The 19,411-nt window shown below is 42.6% G+C and overlaps 1 protein-coding gene across 1 annotated transcript in view; it reads right to left on the reverse strand.

The window, feature by feature from the left end:
• Positions 1 to 2,790: 2,790 nt before the first annotated feature.
• Positions 2,791 to 19,411, reverse strand: part of LOC114585925 (cytosolic phospholipase A2 epsilon-like) — a 35,295-nt gene continuing 18,674 nt past the window's right edge. Inside the window, exons 10-19 of the mRNA XM_077919736.1 lie at positions 17,832 to 17,991; positions 17,241 to 17,377; positions 15,677 to 15,899; positions 13,536 to 13,650; positions 11,581 to 11,718; positions 10,281 to 10,388; positions 9,273 to 9,464; positions 6,789 to 6,955; positions 5,836 to 6,022; positions 2,791 to 4,368 (exon numbers count right to left, since the gene is read on the reverse strand). Coding sequence (XP_077775862.1) covers positions 4,145 to 4,368; positions 5,836 to 6,022; positions 6,789 to 6,955; positions 9,273 to 9,464; positions 10,281 to 10,388; positions 11,581 to 11,718; positions 13,536 to 13,650; positions 15,677 to 15,899; positions 17,241 to 17,377; positions 17,832 to 17,991 — 1,651 coding nt within the window. The 3' untranslated portion in view covers positions 2,791 to 4,144. The remainder of the gene's footprint in view (positions 4,369 to 5,835; positions 6,023 to 6,788; positions 6,956 to 9,272; positions 9,465 to 10,280; positions 10,389 to 11,580; positions 11,719 to 13,535; positions 13,651 to 15,676; positions 15,900 to 17,240; positions 17,378 to 17,831; positions 17,992 to 19,411) is intronic.

The following is a 19,411-nucleotide window of genomic DNA, read 5'->3' on the forward strand; positions in this document are numbered from 1 at the left end:
AAGAAATCTGAAGGCAGCCCTATAAGTTCTTAATGTGTGATGTTTTATTATGCTTTTATATTTGCTGGAAGCCGTCCTGATGGGAAGGGTACAAATAATAATAAAAATAATTTTACTATTATTATTATTATTATTATTATTATTATTATTATTATTATCTGTCACTTTTACATGTGTTCACCTGTAAATCCATTCTGCATTAATCTGAAAAAAGTTTTAAAATGCACACCAAAAAATCCTTTTCTTTTCTTTTTACAAAAGAATTTGAGTGGTTAGGAAATTGATGGGGTAATACATTGAAAAATCCGCTCTACTTCCCAGTGGGGAGGAGTTGCTGTGGACCACATGGCCACCCGCTCCCCTCCGGGGGCAGGGGCAGAGTCCTGCGTCACCCGGAGGTCCCTGCCATGCCATAGTTCCAGCCAGCCAATCCGCTGGCTGGAGGGCATGGCCAGGACCCATTTAAACCAAGGTGTGAGCCAGGGAACTTCCTTCTGGCTCACTTCCTCGATCTTCCGCCCGCTCTCCCTAATTTCAGGTTTTCACATTGGCCTTGCTATGGACCTCGGTTGGTCGCCGTTGAGGGGTCTGGTAGGAATTTTTCCACTTGGCAAATTGGCTTGGGGCATTTGGTTTTCGCCTACCGTGTACCAATCGTCACAACTTTGTAAGGTTTGGTGGTTAGGCATTGGTCTTATGATGGGGGAGGGGAGGTGTGGCCATCACCTGCCCCTCCAAGCTTAAGGGTTTTCCGTTAAAGGAATCCGGGGGGGGGGTGATCTTGTCCGAAGTCCGGGGCAGGGCTAGGGCCTTGCCACAACCCTGTCAGGAACCCAGGAGGAGCCTGAGTTGCTTTGCATCGGCGGGACTCCCCCTACCAGTGGTTGACCCCTACAGACTCCCTGCATGATGGGCAGAAGTCAGATATAGTCAGGTCAATTGCAATGCCTAAGCCAATACTGCTCCCATTCTGTAACCAATAAAGTTGTGGCCTAAATTTGCCCAATAACCATTAACTTAATATCCTTGTCCTTGTGTCTTATTCATCAACGCGGGGGTGGCCTCGGGGTCTCGACACACAAATGTGAAATGAAAGAATGATGAAAGAGATGACATGTAAACACCCTGCAAGCAAATCAGGATTCTCATTGTTATATAACATATCCTGCAAGCAAATCAGAGCAAACACCCAACAAGGGTGAGGCGTAGTCTAACTCTTATGAAAGCTTTGTGCAATAAATCAGGATGAATGCTCAATAAACAGGCTGTCTGGAGGAGCCATTAGCCACAAAATAGATATTTCAGTTTGTGGGATGAGATACATTTGCAGTAGAAATACTACCATACATGTGTTTCATACCCTTGGAAACCACAGAAAGCCTTACTCATTGCTGGGAACCACAGAATGACCCAGTACCATTGTGCCCATGTCCTGCTTGCAGATTTCTCACAGGCATCTGGTTGGTCACTGAGAACAGGATGCTGGACTAGATGGTCCATTGGCCTAATACAGTCATACCTTAGGTCCCAAACGCCTTGCAAGTCTAACGTTTCGGCTCCCAAACACCGAACGTTCAGTTTGCAAACGTTCTTTGAAATCCAAACGATCGATGTGGCTTACACAGCTTCTGATTAACTGCAGAAGTTTCCTGCAGCCAATCGGAAACCGTGCCTTGGTTTCTGAACGTTTTAGAAGATGAACAGACTTCCAGAACAGATTCCATTCGACTTCCGAGGTACCACTGTATTCTGCAGTATATAGGAACTGGGACTTTGGTGTGGTGGCACCTGCTGTTTGGAATTCTCCCCTGTTTAATATTAGGAGCCATGACTATAAGCCTTTTGGTGCTTCTTAAAGTCATCCCTGGGGACAGGGGTGGCGCTGTGGGTAAAAGCCTCAGTGCCTAGGGCTTGCCGATCGAAAGGTTGGCGGTTCGAATCCCCACGGCGGGGTGCGCTCCCGTTGTTCAGTCCCAGCGCCTGCCAACCTAGCAGTTCGAAAGCACTCCCGGGTGCAAGTAGATAAATAGGGACCGCTTACTAGCGGGAAGGTAAACGGCGTTCCGTGTGCGGCTCTGGCTCGCCAGAGCAGCGATGTCACGCTGGCCACGTGACCCGGAAGTGTCTCCGGACAGCGCTGGCCCCCGGCCTCTTGAGATGGGCGCACAACCCTAGAGTCTGTCAAGAATGGCCCGTACAGGCAGAGGTACCTTTTACCTTTACCTTAAAGCTACTTTTTTAGTAGCAATCTGAGTCAGCCTCTGTATTTTAACTATTTTAAACTCTTTTTGTATATAGACTTTTTAAATGGTTGTAGTATGTTTTTATATGTGGAATTGTTTTACATTGTTTTATGCAAGGAACTGTTTTTTAAATTGTTGTGGTTTTTTTTTACACTTTTCTCGTTTCATGGTTGTAAATATTTTGTAGTTGGGTTGTTGTTGTTTTCTGGGTTTTTTTTTTCTTTTCTGTAACCCACACTGGGACCTTGCAGTGAATAGCTGATCTCATAAAATAAATACTTAAGCATTTTTTTTAGTGAATTTGAGTGCCCCTTGAGGTGGCAGATAGATTCTAAAGGAAAAAGTACACAATATATTAATTATGTGTATAAAAAAGCTATAAAAAAGCTAGGCACTTTTTGCTACACCCTTCATAATTAAAGATTTAAAACCAGGCACTTTTTGCCACACCCTTCATAATTAAAGAGTTCAAACCAGGCCCTGCATCCAAGCAGGAAAAGCAAAACTCATGAACAGAAAAAATAATGAAGTGACTAGGTGGCAAAATTTTATTGTTGTTTGTTCATGCTTTTGATTTTAGCATTTCTTCACATGAAAGCAGTTACCTAACCATAAACTTTTCAGCTGACTATATACATCTACCATCATACAGGAAACCAGTTCTTAAAACAAAAGACATGTGAGGAAGAGATAAATGTAGCCTATTAACACACACACACACACAAAGGATTAAATACGGTAGCTGTAACTTTGCGCCTGCAACAAAGAATTAGTATTAGGTAAGAGAACAGATCTGACAGTGCAATCCTGCGTGTTTCCTCAGAGTCAGCAAGAAGCTCCACTGAATTCAATGGGACTTACTCCCAGATAAAGCATATAGGTTGCAGTCTGTGAGATAAACAACCCTCCAGAGTGTAACTCAATTGTTCAACCATGATTTCAATCTGGCATTTATATAAGTTTGTTATGGGCTGTATTTCACAGTTATTAAGAATAACACTTTAGTCTGAACAATATCTAGATGAAAGATTAACCACCCTTTTCAAATGAGTTAGAGAAAATACTGTGAGAAAACTACCTTGGCTGATTTAAAATGAATAGTAAAGAATCAATATTTATGCCTACAGGGAAACATTTGAATAATAAGGGATCTGAAAATATGGAAGGAATTGCAATGGTCTGTATGCCATGATCCAAACTTTTGTGGGCTCAAATGCACAGATGGAACTCCCTATCCCACCCTGCCAATTGCATACTAGAACCATTGCAATGATAGTAAACATCGAGAAAGAGCTATCTGTCCTTGTCTTGGCTAAGTGAGGTCTCCCATGTTGAAAAAAACTAAGAAAAAAAATTAGTAGTCAGTTTTGAATTATTTGAGTTCCTTTAAAACCAACTACCATTTTGATCAGCTATTAGATCTCTTCCCCACTTACAAGTTTTCTTCTTAAGCTGGCAAGGAAGTTGGGATGGGCAAATCTCTCAATTTCAGTTTCTCATTGTTTCAGTCTTAAGTTCATTTATCCACCTTCCACATCAGTTTGCATTTTTTTTTTAAAGCACTCATGAAAATTCAGCAGCATTTTAGTGCAGATTTCTACTAAGACACAATTTTGTACATTTTTGCCTAAAGTACTTTTTGCAAAGCAATTTCCCCATATGTAATTCACTTTTGTACATATTGCTTCACTATTATATGCACTTAATGCATAATTTATCCTAGCATATGAATTTTTGTACACATTACTTGACCGGAGAACTGCATTGCAAAATTCAGAGAAGTGCAAATTTTGAAGCCTTGCTGTGCTTTGGTTTGCATATACTTTTGGAAAGTGCAAACTGGCACCTTTCAATGGTAACTGAACTGAATATCTCCCCCCATCCCTAAAAGAAAGGTGTATTCATGAGGCAGCCTGAGATGACCAGGCCTGTTTTTTCTGGTCTACTGCTTTGTGCAAAACATGAAGGATTGTGCTTGCATTATTCTGGACATTGTAGTTAGTTAGATTCAGCAGCTTGTTGAAATCCTCGTCTTGCAGCGAAACCTGTCTTGTGGAATATGGAGAAAAGGCACTAGAGATATCAACATTGCCCAGTGACATTTCAGCAGTGCTACGTTCCACACCTACAGAAGAAAAGAAGAAAAGAGAGTCAAGTCCTTAGACAGCTCATCTCCAAAGCTTAGCCAGTGGAATCAGAAGGCATGCCAGGAAGGACAGCAACCCTGTCTCTATCTAAATTTCATTTTGGGGGGGTCCTTTCTGACCCAAAGGGAGTGTGGTTCAAAGACTAGACTGTTGGCTTGGATGTGGGGCACTCAGGCTCAGATTTTTAGATGTGAAGCTATGTGGGTGGACTTAGGCCAAATCCAACTCTTTACAACTTGTTTACAACTTGTTGTTGTTGTTGTTGTTGTTTAGTCGTTTAGTCGTGTCCGACTCTTCGTGACCCCATGGACCAGAGCACGCCAGGCACTTCTGTCTTCCACTGCCTCCGGCAGTTTGGTCAAAATTTGGTCAGAATTTGGTCAAAAGTGTCAAATCAGTAAATTAATGAATGTTTCAAAAGGAAGCATTCAGAAGATTACTGTGTAATCTTGAGTCAGGAGCATAAGCAATTTGCACTTTAGATTCCATAGAACAGAGGTAGGCAAACCAAGGCCCGGGGGCCGGATCCAATTGCCTTCTCAATCAGGCCTGCAGACACTCCGGGAATCAGCGTGTTTTTACATGAGTAAAATGTGTCCTTTTATTTAAAATGCACCTCTGGGTTATTTGTGGGGCATCGGAATTTGTTCATTATTATTTTTTTCAAAATATAGTCTGGCCCACCACATGGTCTGAGGGACGGTGGACTGGCCCACAGCTAAAAAAAGGGTGCTGACCCCTGCCATAGAACAATTCCAAACAGGAATAGTTTGTTATGCTTAACTGTGTGATTGATTTTATTGATGAAATACAGCTAAGGCAGAAAGGTGGAATACAGCAATAATATAGCAATTTTCATATAATTTTAATAAAATGTGGGGATGTGGAAAGCTTTTTTGGGTTGTAAATTGCTTTGAGTTATCTTGAGCAAGAGAAAGTGACTAACATATTATTATTAGTTCTGATTGGAAAACAAATGTCCAAAATTTACACTTCTGGTGTATAATATTCCTTCCCAGTCCCAGATTATGATGTCAGAACTCATGGAACAGAAATAAATATTCCAAGTCTACCTAACCTCACCTCACTATAGAAATATGCCCTACAGAAATAAATATTCCAAGTCTACCTAACCTCACCTCACTATAGAAATATGGTCTATGATCTTAATTGAGATAAAGCCACCCTAATCATTGTGCAATGATTTAAATGAAGTATCAGATTGTAAGATAAAGCATGCTAGCTAGGAAATCACTGGACTCTATCAGACTTGCTTTTGAATATGATTAAGATTGAGCTGTAAGTTCACAAACCAAAACACATTTCAACTTCATTACAACCAGCAAGACTTTCTCAAGAAAATGTGAGATTGTGTAAAATCTGTTTTGGATGAAGTACTTGAAATAAATGTTATTTCTGTTATATATTGGCTGCCATTAACTCACCGGGTGCAAGATATCTTTGGAAGGTGTCATTCACTAGTGGGAAATAAATCACTGTGGGAGCATCTGGGTTGTGTGCATCTTCAAACACGTAGCACTCCTTTAGATTTTTCTTTTCTTCATCATTCAGCAAAGTGTTGGGAAATGGGATTCCTTGCTCTGTGAAGTATGTAGAGGCCCGCTCCAAAGGCTACGGTTGCAAAATGAAGCATTTTTAGCAGGGGCCAAAGAAGAAACCAACCACGGAGTTCTTGACAAGCAGTAATTTCATTTGAAAACATAATATGATCATGATGGGATGCAAAACAAGATACAGAAAACTGTCCATGCTGTCAAAACAGGCATTTAATTTGTCATGAAAGGGAACCACTAGAGCCGAAAGGAAACTTTTAAATTCAGCAACATTGATTTTTTTAAAAAATAACTTTTTTCTAAATCTTAAACAGACTTAAGGAAAAAACAATTTAACCTAACGGCATGTTTCTTAACTTTAAAGCACTTAAATTCAATATCAATTTGCCTCTCCTATACTTTTTTATCTTTTTAATTAAAAAAAATCAAACCAACAGTATCAATAAGAATCATGAAAAATGTGAACAGTAAACTTTTAAATTTTTGCAACCAAATTCAGGCTAGGAACATATGAATTTTTTCCGAAGTAAATTGCACTTTTCTTGGCTACAGAAATAGCTGACTCCAACCCTGGAAAGTTGAGATCTTTTTGATAATGAATTAAAAGACCATTTTAATCCTAATGTTGTGGCAGACCTCCTTTGGTTTTGAACTATGATATTAACTGGATTGTTTAGAACTATTATTATTATTATTATTATTATTATTATTATTATTATTATTATTATTATTATTATTATTTCTGGATATTGTTTTCAATACATACATCTGGATTATCTTTCAAAAATATTTAATAATAGTAAAAATTAATATACCCATCTAACCTTAGCTTGTGATCCTCCAGTGTAATTGAAGTGCAGAATGACATCAACTTTCCTCTCTGGTCTCAGAAGTGGAGGGCAGCTGGTATCAAAGAAAAATGCTGTATCCACCAGTTCCAGGTGATCTGCTGAATCTCTCAACTGATTAGGGGATTCATCAAGCACAGTATCTACAAAACAAGGCATTGGCTTTCAAATGAAAAGAACCAACAAAATCCAGAAGCAATCGCCTTTCTGCTCCCCCTTCAGAAAAATAATTTTATCACAAAACTAGCACCGATAAGACAACAGATGTGGCAAAGAAGAACAAATCACATTTGCTGGGCTTGCTCCACATAATAATTTTATTATTTGTACCCCACTGAACTGACTGGGTTGCCCCAGCCACTCTGGGTGGCGCTGAACAGATGTAAGAACACAATCAAACATTAAAAACTTCCCTATACAGGGCATAGCTATCAATGTTTTCCTTTTTTTAGGGGAAATTCCCTTATTCCGAATAGGATTCCTCACAAGAAAAGGAAAAAGTTGACAGCTATGATACAGGGCTGCCTTCAGATGTCTTTGACCTCTATATGTTCTTCTACACTGAGCCTATGGTCTACAAGTATTCCACACACATACAGTCTGCATCCTGTATTTATGTCCACATCCATTTTGTACAGGCTGGAAGTGAGTGGTTGATTAGGCCCAGGAACAGTGTGACCACAACCAGGGAGCAAGGTTGGGAAGGTGCAATAATCACAGGACAAACATCCTGTGATTTAAACAGGCCACATCCTTATTGACCCCAGATGTTAGTAGGTTTTGGCTTAGGCACTGGATGTGTATTCCGAATCATCCAACCTGTCTGCTGATTGTTTGGCACAGTTAATCCTGGATCAAGAATGACATACATCAAATCGGGGTGATCTCTCCATGGAAGGGGGGTGCTGTGGCTCATTGGCCCCATCTGGGCATCTGGATAGCAGCACCTCCCCCTGGACTCCTTTAATGGGGTACCCCAATTCTTTGTAGCCAGAGGGTAGACTCCCAAACCCTGCCTTCTGCCTTGACTAAGGATCCAACCCAATGCCTTATCCGCCAACAAGTTGTGACAACGGCTATGAGGCAGGCAAAAACCCCAGACAGGCCCAATTTCTCTGGAGGAAAATTCCTGTCTGGGCCTCTTTTTAAGCCTAGGGATAATAGCAGATGGAAGACAGGGGTGTGAACACTTGCCTGTTGTATGCCCGCCAAACCATGTCTCCTGGCTTGTTTGTGATTGGCCAAAACACTGGGGCAGCCCACACAGCCAGTGGAGGAGGAAGCGACAGTCTCCATTGGCCACTCAGGGACCAGAAGACCACCATGGATCAGCTGCAGCTAAGCTGGACCTCAATCACTGCTCCCCACCTTGCAGTAAGCCATCCTTTCCCCCAGAATCTGCACATGAGTCTTGTATTGTGGCCTTCCAAACACATAAGGGTAAAGGTACCCCTGACCATTAGGTCCAGTCGCGGCCGACTCTGGGGTTGTGGTGCTCATCTCGCTTTATTGGCTGAGGGAGCCGGCGTACAACTTCTGGGTCATGTGGCCAGCATGACTAAGCCGATTCTGGTGAACGAGAGCAGCACACGGAAACACCGTTTACCTTCCCGCCGGAAGGTACCTATTTGTCTACTTGCACTTTGACGTGCTTTCGAACTGCTAGGTCGGCAGGAGCAGGGACTGAGCAACGCGAGCTCACCCTGTCGCGGGGATTCAAACTGCCAACCTTCTGATCGGCAAGTCCTAGGCTCTGTGGTTTAACCCACAGCGCCACCCGCGTCCCTCTTCTAAACACATAGCAGTCCCTTAATGGCTCACACACATTTCAGGCCTCGTTAAAGAAACAACTTAGCATTCAGCTACACCTGTAAAAAGCAACTTGCAACTATCACATGAAGCCTGCTAAAAATGACTTGAAGTTTACATTGTAGGTGTAGTAGTAGTAGTAATAAACATCTGGAGGCCAGTGGAGATCCAAAAGTCATACTGGGCAATTTGGGATAACCCCTCTGCAGGATGCAGCGAAACAGTGTTTTCAACATAGCACAGCACAACACAGGTCACCTGCCCAGGGTCAGGCACACTCCACACAGTACTAACACAAAAGGACTCTACTCCCTTTGTGCTAGTGCTGAGAGCTGGATTCAGTTATGTAGAGTGGTGCGGGCAGCAGCTGCTGCCATATGCAATGATGTGCCAGAGGTGAGGAACCACTGCAGAGATGCCAATGAACACAAGGAAAGAGTCTTTTCACCTAGTAGGAGTAAGTGCAGTTTCCACTATCCCCTTACATTCCACCCTGGCCCATTCATTCTCTCTCTCGAAGCACAACAGTTGGAGCAGTGATGCAGTAATAATGACAGTAGTGAATTCTCTTCGATGAGAAAAAATGTAATTGATTCAGCCTATGCTATGCAAATTGTTTATTTCCAAATGAAATTTATGCTACAGGTATACCTTTCCACTTAGAAAACTGTAGATCCTGTGCATACTCATTGTGCAGTTGGAACCCTTTCAAAAAATTATGGTACTTTGACACCGCTGGACGGTCTGTCAAAATATCCCGTAGAGTATTGGAAAGGCTGCCTGCTGGAGTGAACATGCGAGTCGGCATCTCGTGAGGTCTCTCCGGTAAGTCAGGTACTTCATCTGAAGAACAACAAAGTTAATTAAGGTGCATGGAAAGGGATGAGGAACAACCTGTTTTAAAAATCATTTTCTTCATCTAAAGAAAGATAAAATTAATTAAACTAAACAGATACATGGATAGGGATGGTGTACAATATGTTTGTTTTAAAATGATTCAGGGGAGCTAATTAAAAGGTGGGTGAATTTTAGGATCAGACCTTTACTCTTGGGGTAAATATAGATACCATTATCTATAGTCACCTTGGCCTAGTAGATAAGCAATTACTCACAGACAGTGAAGTAAGAGAGCACGGCTGTACTTCCTCTGAACCACTAAATGTGCACATGGGAATAAAATTTTTCAATAGGTCTGTTGAAATATTACATCCACACATATACCAAAAATCTAATACCCATAAGACCCAAACTGCATGCTTGATTTCTGGATTTTATTTGGGCCAACATAGCCATGCTAGCTGGGATTGATGGGACACGTACTCCAAGCCATCTGGAAGGCACCAGGCTGGCAAAGTTTGCATTATAGCCATGAATGGCCAGTGACCACAGAGGCGGGACAGGTGTGCAAGGTGAGTGAAAATGAAAGGCACGTTCAGGCTGCCAACCATGTATGCGAGTATGCTCAGACATGAGTATTAACCATTCTGGAACAAGGTAATCTTATGATGAACTAAATCTGGGTGTTGAAGTTGCACCCCCACAAAGCACTTGCATTGCAAATTTCAGAATGAGGTATTTCCACGCAGCAAGAAGCCAGCCCCCAAACCAATCTGTGTATGGTTACATCAAAAATCACATGGAGCGTGGACTATAATTTACCAATCTCAGTGATATTATCTTGGGTCCACCTGTTCCAGAAGTCCTCTGAATTGTCAGCTGCATGCCAGGCATCCAACAGATTCTTGGAAAATATGCTACTCCACATTCCTGTGAAAGAAAGAAACGAATGAAGTAGAACATTCTCCCCTCAAAACTTTATCCTGAACTGGAAGCTGGTCCAACAAATTATCTACCTCAACCTTCTTATTCTGGGGCAAAACAGTGGCACAATTTAAACTCGTATACAAATGTAGTTGTTGTTCCAGATTTCAAATTACATTTCATTTGAATTTATATATATTTCTGTTGCGACTTGTTTTAGGTTTTTCCTGGCCAGGACCAGCTGGCTTGTTTACTGCTGCATTTGAAACAATTCATGTAGTCTTCCTAACCAGATATTTTGAACTACCACCAGCCCCCAAAGCAGCGGTTCTCAACCAGTGGGTCCCCAGATGTTGTTGGACTACAACTCCCATCATCCCTGAGCTCTGGCCTTGCTAGCTAGGAGTGATGGGAGTTGTAGTTCAACAACATCTGGGGACCCAAGGTTGAGAAAGGCTGTCCCAAAGGCTACATTGATGTGGTACTTAGCTATGTATATGGATCAGGATAGGACAACACAGAATGAGGAACACTAACATTTTGAAAGGAAGGAAGGAAGGAAGGAAGGAAGGAAGGAAGGAAGGAAGGAAGGAAGGAAGGAAGGAAGGAAGTTGGTAAACTGCAAGTAGTAACAACAGTAGTCTGCTGCACCAGACTAATGGGCCATCAATGGCTGCTAGACGTAATATCTGTATAGAACCTCCATCTTCAGAGGCAATATGCCACTAAATGTCATTTGCTGGTAGCAGGCATTTTGTTGGTCACTCTTAGAAACAGGATGCTGGATTCTAGATGGATGTGTGAAATGATCCACCATTGCTCCTCTTATGCTAAGGGGTGACTGAAACTGTATTTTGAAGTGTGGCTAGACTATAGATTTGTAAAAGGTCATTATGATACTGGCAGATTCATTTCTGTCCGCCTTCCATATAATCCCTAGCATGGAATTCGCCTTTTTTATCATTTAAGCATGATATATAGAATTTAAAGTTTGCTTCCACCCCTGGGAGTCATAATGCAATGAAAACAAAAGACCCAGTGAGTGTGGAAATGTAACAGAAACCTGATATGCATCAGCGTTCCACATTTTTCCCCAAGTAGTGCAGGCTGTACCCGCATTACCGAATGAATCATCGCCTGCCTTCTTGTCAAGGTATGTCCTCCCTCCCTCCCCTCCACACCAGACATAAAAAGTCACCTTGCATAAAGCAGATCCTTGATTCTGGGAGCTTCTTCATCAGGTGCCCCATGAAAAACTCACTTCCAAAATCTTCAGCACGAACAAACGCCCCATATTTCAGGAAGCCCGCCTCATATGGTGTGAACTCTACCCACTCTGCAAGGAAGCCAACATTCAACACATTTACTATACTATGGAAAGAGAATGGGGAGCTTTCTCAGTTGAAAGTAATCACACGAGGGGATTATGCTTATTTTTGGTTTTGATTAAGCTAATAATTAACCCAGCAATTTGTGTTCATCAAAAAGGATTAGGTATTTAAATAACAACTTCCGCAACTCATTTCTGCTTTTTAACACCTACAGGAAATACAAAAGACACACAAGGAAGTGTTTAGAGACACAAGGAAGTGTTTTATTCAGCCCGACACATTCCAAGCCAATGTCTTCCTCATGGGCCATACACAATATTTAAAAAGTATAAAACAATGGTTGACTGCCTTCTGTTTCCCCAACCTTATGCATTCATCAGTAGCAGCATGTGAAAGGGACAGAGCAGTAAGGGTGCCCTCCTGATTGTGGCTCTGCACATTCCAGGATGAGGAGAATGTGAGATCAGAGGAGCTCCAGGTTGGGGTGACCCATAGCTCTCCTGCCCTCGCTGCTGCCTCCCCCTGCCTTGTCCCCAATCCCAGCAAGCAGCAGTGGCACCATGAGAAGGAAGAGGATGTCACTGCTGCATTCTACTGTAGATACACCAGGGAGTGTATATATAGGATCACTGCCTGTCCTACAGTGCACATAGAGGACAACCGTTGAATTATGGTACATCAAGGGTTCAGTGCTATAGCAGAATGGATTTTATCACAATGTGTGTGTTGACTGGCTTACCAATCCCAGGATGTTTGTATTATCAGCTACCGTTTTACTGTGAATGGTCACTGTCAATAAAGTACAGTGGTACCTCGGGTTAAGAACTTAATTTGTTCCAGAGGTCTGTTCTTAACCTGAAGCACCACTTTAGCTAATGGGGCCTCCTGCTGCCGCCGCGCCACTGGAGCACAATTTCTGTTCTCATCCTGAAGCAAAGTTCTTAACCTGAGGCACTATTTCTGGGTTAGCGGAGTCTGTAACCTGAAGCATATGTAACCTGAAGTGTATGTAACCTCAGGTACCACTGTAATTATCACAGTCAATACTTCTCTGCATTTTTACACCCCACTCCCTAAAATATACATGCCACATGTACTTGCCACTCAGAATAATGCTGTATACATCTGATAAAGTGGACAATGGTTCATGAAAGCTTATGCCATAATAATTGTCTTAGCCTTCAAGGGTGCCTCAGGACAGATGGACTAACATGGCTACCCTTCCAGAAACGGTGACAATGGAAAGTTCCTTTAAATCTACGCAGTTGGTTAAGAAAATATGAAGATCCCTGTTGGATTGGGTCAAAGGACCACCTAATCCAGTATCCTGTTTCAACAGGTGGCCATTCTAGGTCTAATAAATGACTTGTAGGGTAAAGTTAAGATGGTGTCACCAGTTATCCTTCATCACAATCTGGAAGGGTTCTGGCACAGTTGTATCATGTAGTGGGAACTTTGGGTCCTCCAGTTGTGACTGAGCGACAGTTTCCATCAATTCTAGAAAACAAGGCCAATGGCCAGGTATGATGCACAGCCAGTGCTATTTTTCTAGAAAAAGAGGTGCCGGAACTCACTACGAACACCTCCCTTGTTCTCATATAATGGCAATGGTTCCTATCAGAGAGGTGCCAGAACTGAGTTCCGGCGAGTTCCAGCTGAAAAAAGCCCTGGTTCCACCACATCTGGAGGGCCAAAGGTGCTTGAGCTCAGCTTGAGTCCAGGAGATGAATTTTCCCTTTTTGTTGGTTCTGATATGTGCATACCTGACCATGTAATTTGCCATACAAACTTAAAATATGAAGAAGGTTGGGGAAAACATTACCTCTAAAATCTCTTGTGGTAACATTGTCCTTAACGTTCAAAGCCAGGTAGATTGGAAGAGGGTTCTGGCCTTTGCTCAATGCTCGTCGTTGATCTGAGAGTTTATGGTAGTTGTTCTGGATTTTTGTAGGGAAAATAAATACACATTATATATTTGATTATCTGGGAAAAATAGGAACTTGCAAGGCTGACCCCAAACATTTTGCTGCCTCAGGAGAACAGCAAATGGTATCATCCAGCCCTCAAATCGAGGTGCACAGTACCCAAAGCTGTCTGGGTTGTTTTGAAACCTGAGGTAACACATTCCACAAGCACCTCTCCCCATCTCTGGCAGTAAAAATACAATAATAATAAATGAAATAGCTAGCAGTTTTCTGCCTTTAAGGGGGGATTTCAATCATGATACAGGTTAAAGAAGGAAAGGCTACATGTTTCCTCCCTACACAGGAGCAACCCAAGCCATTTTGCTGCCTGAGGCAAAGGACAAGATGGTGCATTTCCCATTTTGTGCACAAAATCTGACTAGACAGGTAATTGAATCACTAGTGATGGGCCAGAGTCCTCCACTGCACCCTAGGACAGCAAGCTAGCTAGCTTAGGGGCTGCAAGGCAGACCAAACAGCAACATTCCTATCTACTTTCCACCCCTCAGAATTTGCCGCCTGAGGCAGCTGCCTCCCTGTGAATCATGCAAGGGCTGGCCTTGTCCCTACAGGTTGCAATCACAACAAAAATCCCTCCTAAGTATTGCATTATTTTTTTTAAGGATCCAGCATAAATTCAAAGCACAGCATGAAAAATGGCCATGAAAGGACAGTATAGAACAGCCTGTCCCAACTTGCTGCCCTTCATTTGCTCTGAGCTACTACCCCATCATCCCTGACTTGCAGACATGCTGACTTGTGTTGTTGGAAGTTGCTGTCCACAATGTCTGGATGGCAACAGATTAGGGAAGGCTGAAACAGAGGGTAACAAAGTTTGCAGCGATTTCACCTCTGTACTAGACACATATGGTTGGCTTAGACTGCACTTTCCAAAGGCAACATCCCCAATACTCCATTTTATTCCATCAATAACAGGGGAATAAGGTATAGCCTTTATTTTATTTTATTTTATTTTATTTTATTTTATTTTATTTTATTTTATTTATTCTATTCTATTCTATTCTATTTGCATGAGAGCAAAGCAAGAGAAGAAGAGCAGCTGGCTCATCCAAAGGGAAAATTTTTGTTGCTGAAGTCAATGTGGGAATAGACTTTGGCTGTCGGACCAACTGCAAATTGCATGGAGCTAAAATGATTAATAATAAAGTGAACCATCAGAAATATCCTGACTTTGTCCAGCACCTGAGAGCCAACCCTGGCATTCAGAAGCAATCAGTGGTCATCACCAGAAAACCTGAAAAGCAGCAGAGGCAAGGAGTAGTTTTTCACCCAAGTGTTTGGCAGAGCTGTAGCTATGGGGGGGGGGGACTAGCCAAGTGTGGGTGAAGCCTCCAGAGGGGCACCATTGAGGCTCCCAGTCTATGTGTGTGTGCATGCAAATGTGCATAAAGGTAAAGGGACCCCTGACCATTAGGTCCAGTCGTGACCGACTCTGGGGTTGCGGCGCTCATCTCACTTTATTGGCCGAGGGAGCCGGTGTACAGCTTCTGGGTCATGTGGCCAGTATGACTAAGCCGCTTCTGGCGAACCAGAGCAGCGCACGGAAACGCCGTTTACCTTCCCGCCAGAGAACCTATTTATCTACTTGCATTTTGACGTGCTTTCGAACTGCTAGGTGGGTAGGAGCAGGGACCGAGCAACAGGAGCTCACCCCATCGTGGGGATTCGAACCGCCAACCTTTTGATCGGCAAGCCCTAGGCTCTGTGGCTTAACTCACAGCGCCACCCGCGTCCCTGGACGCAAATGTGCATAGGGGGTGCCAAACTGGGTCTTTGACCCGGTGAAATAAAGCCTCATTTCACCCCTGCTTTTGGGAATGGTAAGTGAGATTTAGCAACTGTGTATTTTGATGACATTATGCATCAATTTGGCAATGTATTGATTCTACTCTCCTCTGCCCTCAGATCTTCAGATGACACAAATAATTCTGAAGGAAGAAACAGATAACATTTCTGAAAACAAACACATATAGAATACCCCATCATTCAGCATGGCTTCGATCATGAGTCCCCAAAGGTCTATGAAGGATGTCTTATATCCTGCTATGGTCCTCTGGCATAGCTCCTTATGGTAAGCTTTTAGGCTTTCCAAGGAAAAGGCACTCATTTTAGATTTGGCTGCTTGAATTCGAGCTTTCTTGATGATCTCCCCAAGATCTTTCTTTGACCAATCAGCATCTTCATACAAATCTGACATCGTCCTGGAAAAGAAAGGAAAGGAGATATGATTTGTTTTTATTCCAGACTGTATAATACAGGTTAAGTATACAAGTAGTGTTGTGCAGAACCTTTTGCAAGACATTTTTTTCAACCATTCACTAGTAAGGGGTGGGTGGAATTTCGAAAGAAATGGGCTCTCACTCCCGCCGCCACTCTTTCTCACTTTTGTAGGCAGGTGTTATCTTTGAAAGTTAAACATATTGTCTTTGAATGCTTGAACTGAGACAAACAACTGGAAAAACGATTCAGACACCCTATCATCTAAAATATGCTATTTAATTTTAGTTTAGCTTAAATGTCCTTTTAAAATAAAACACAGGTCAGCAGCCCATCAACTATCAACAAATAAATAAATAAATAAATATAATAATAATAATAATAATAATAATAATAATAATAATAATAATAATAATTTATTATTTATACCCTGCCCATCTGGCTGGGCTTCCCCAGCCACTCTGGGCAGCTTCCAAAAAAATATTAAAATACTGTAATACATCAAACATTAAAAGCTTCCCTAAACAGGGCTGCCTTCAGATGTCTTCTAAAAGTCTGGTAGTTGTTGTTCTCTTTGACATCTGATGGGAGGGCGTTCCACAGGGAGGGCGCCACTACCGAGAAGGCCCTCTGCCTGGTTCCCTGTAACTTAGCTTCTCGCAGTGAGGGAACCGCCAGAAGGCCCTCGGTGCTGGACCTCAGTGTCCGGGTAGAATGATGAGGGTGGAGACGCTCCTTCCCACTCTTCCCGCTCAGACATGGGGGTTGGGGGAAAGAGACTATCCTGCCAACTTCTAGCATCTTGGTCTGCAATTCTATACTCATTCACCTGAGAGTAAGCCCCCTTGAACTCAATGGGGCCTAATCCTGAGCAGACATATGTTGAGTTGTATTAGACTGTTGGGAAATTTGGCTCAGCTCATTGTGTTCTTTGAAACCAATAAACTAGCTCAGCTATTGAGGGGGGGGGGGGAATTTGCGTATACTGAGAAGCACTGTTCTCATTTCTCGACTCCCAGGTAATAAATTATTAGTCCTGCCTTGTGACCTGACCAAACAACTGACTCACGGAGCAACTGAGGAAAAATTATTCTGCATAGACTCACAATACCAAGGGCGTTCTGGAGTTTTATAAAATTTAAGTACTTCCTTGCTGGTGCAGAAAGCCAAAGGAGAAACTATGTACACCTACTTAATTGTAACAGTACGCTATGAAATCAATTAATAATTGCCTCTAATTTCACTGGTAGTCAGATAATGATGCAATATTGGAAGAAGGGTTTCAGCACATGTAGCTCACACAAATCACAGTTCTCATCCCTTACCATGTTGTCCCTGAGGAGCCTGTTATATACGAAACACAGTCCAAAAGCTTCAGTCTCTGGAGACCCCAAAGGGTGCCATACATAGCGGTTAATGCTCTCATTCCACCTCCTGTAGTTGTCACAGCAATCACAGGCACCTGTTGAGCACAAGAAAATAACCAGTTTTTTATTGGTTATTATTTTATTTATTAAATTTGTGTACTGCCCTTCGTCTGCAGATCTCAGGCCAGTTTCCAATGGCCACTTCCCAAAAAATATAGGATTGCAGAGTAACTTTTTTTTAACTTTTGTATAATGTTACTGTATTGATTTGCTGACACATAAACTGCCTTGGCAGCATAATTTATTCTGAAAGGCATGTTAAAACTTCATTTAATAAATAAGTCCAGGGCCTCATTAGAAGGATAAGCAGAAGGTTCTAAGATGCAGCAAGACAACTTCTTCACAACATTTTGTAGTAGTGAAGAAATACACAGGACTAACACCACAGAGCCAATTTCCCATCATAAAACCAGAGTCTAAAAATGCTTAAGTGTAGCACTAGATACCAAGATCTGTAGGGAGAAAATGGCACTCTTGTGATCCACTTACTTCATGGTCTTTCAGGTCTTGGTCTAAATGAAGAAGACTTTTCAGAGTAGCAGCAACCACTTTCTTCCGTTTCTGTAGGAAATTCTTTTCATCTGAGCACAGATCATATCCTAGACGCACATCAAGACTTTTTGGCCTTTTACAAAGCAGGCCCTGAGTCCTAAGGCCAAGAGAAATTTACGCAGATAGTTTTAAAGCCTGCTACATCTGCTGGCTGCAATCTATCAAAGAAACATTTGCTCGAGTGTGCACATGTGTGTGCACAATGGGTTTTTTCCCTAACCATCAGGGAAGAATGCAGCAGTAGCAGTCTTGCCCCTACCCCATGCTGAACCACAAGCTGATTTTTAAACAAACTGAATAGGTTGCTGTCAGGGGTGGCTGCTGTCCAACGGTGCTGACAAAATGGAAAGCAAACAGGAAGAGGAACCAGAGCCAATGACAGGCAGAACTAACTAACGCCATACCTTTAAAAGGTAAAGGTAAAGGGACCCCTGACTGTTAGGTCCAGTCGTGACCGACTCTGGGGTTGCAGCGCTCATCTCGCTTTATTGGCTGAGGGAGCCGGCATACAGATTCCGGGTCATGTGGCCAGCATGACTAAGCCGCTTCTGGCGAACTAGAGCAGTGCACGGAAACACCGTTTACCTTCCCGCCGGAGTGGTACCTATTTATCTACTTGCACTTTGAGGTGCTTTTGAACTGCTAAGTTGGCAGGAGCTGGGACCGAGCAACGGGAGCTCACCCCGTCGCAAGGATTCGAACCGCCGACCATCTGATCGGCAAGCCCTAGGCTCTGTGGTTTAACCCACAGCGCCACCCGCATCCCCATACCATACCTTTACAACACATCAAATGTACATTTAAGGCACATGACTCCCTGCAAAGAATCCTGGGAACCATAATTCCCCCCTCACAAAGTTACAACCCCCACAGTTCCCTTAAACCACAGTTCCCAAGATTATTTGGGGGAAGTCATGTGCTTTGAGTGTGTGCTGGATGAGCCTTAAATTTATGCTGTTGCTCTACCCAGGTTACGTCTCCACCCTCTTCCCCAATGGGTTAGTTTTACAACAGCAACACGGAGACCGAGGAGGAGGAATCTGACAGCAGTGCCACCTCCTGGAGCAGGTGCGTGGTGCTGGCTGTATAAGCAAGCAGGATGTAAATAAAAAGACAGGGAAGTGGAGGCTCAAGCTCAAGGTTTCTATGGAAAAAAGAAAGGGGAGGGAAGACTGAGCATATGATTCCGGGGAGCAATGTTTTCTGAGCAATGCCCATAATGTGGTTTTGTTAAAATCTGAACACACTTAAATGCAATGGACAGAATCCAGAAGGTAAATAAGTGTGCTTAAAGGTATAGAAATCATAGTGCATAACAGCTGGATTGTGTCTCATTTGGTCCACGTAATTGCTAAGCATCTTAAGAACTGTTTCCCAAGGCAGATCACCTGGACAACAAACGGTTTTAAAAAACTTGGTACCAAATTGCTTTGAAGATGCATGTATTTCTTACATTCACACATAATGGTTTTTGGTGTTAATTCACCTCAAGCCAGACATTCAAAACATCATAGGTT

Source organism: Podarcis muralis, chromosome 1 (genome assembly GCF_964188315.1).
Source record: "Podarcis muralis chromosome 1, rPodMur119.hap1.1, whole genome shotgun sequence".
NCBI lineage: Eukaryota > Metazoa > Chordata > Lepidosauria > Squamata > Lacertidae > Podarcis > Podarcis muralis.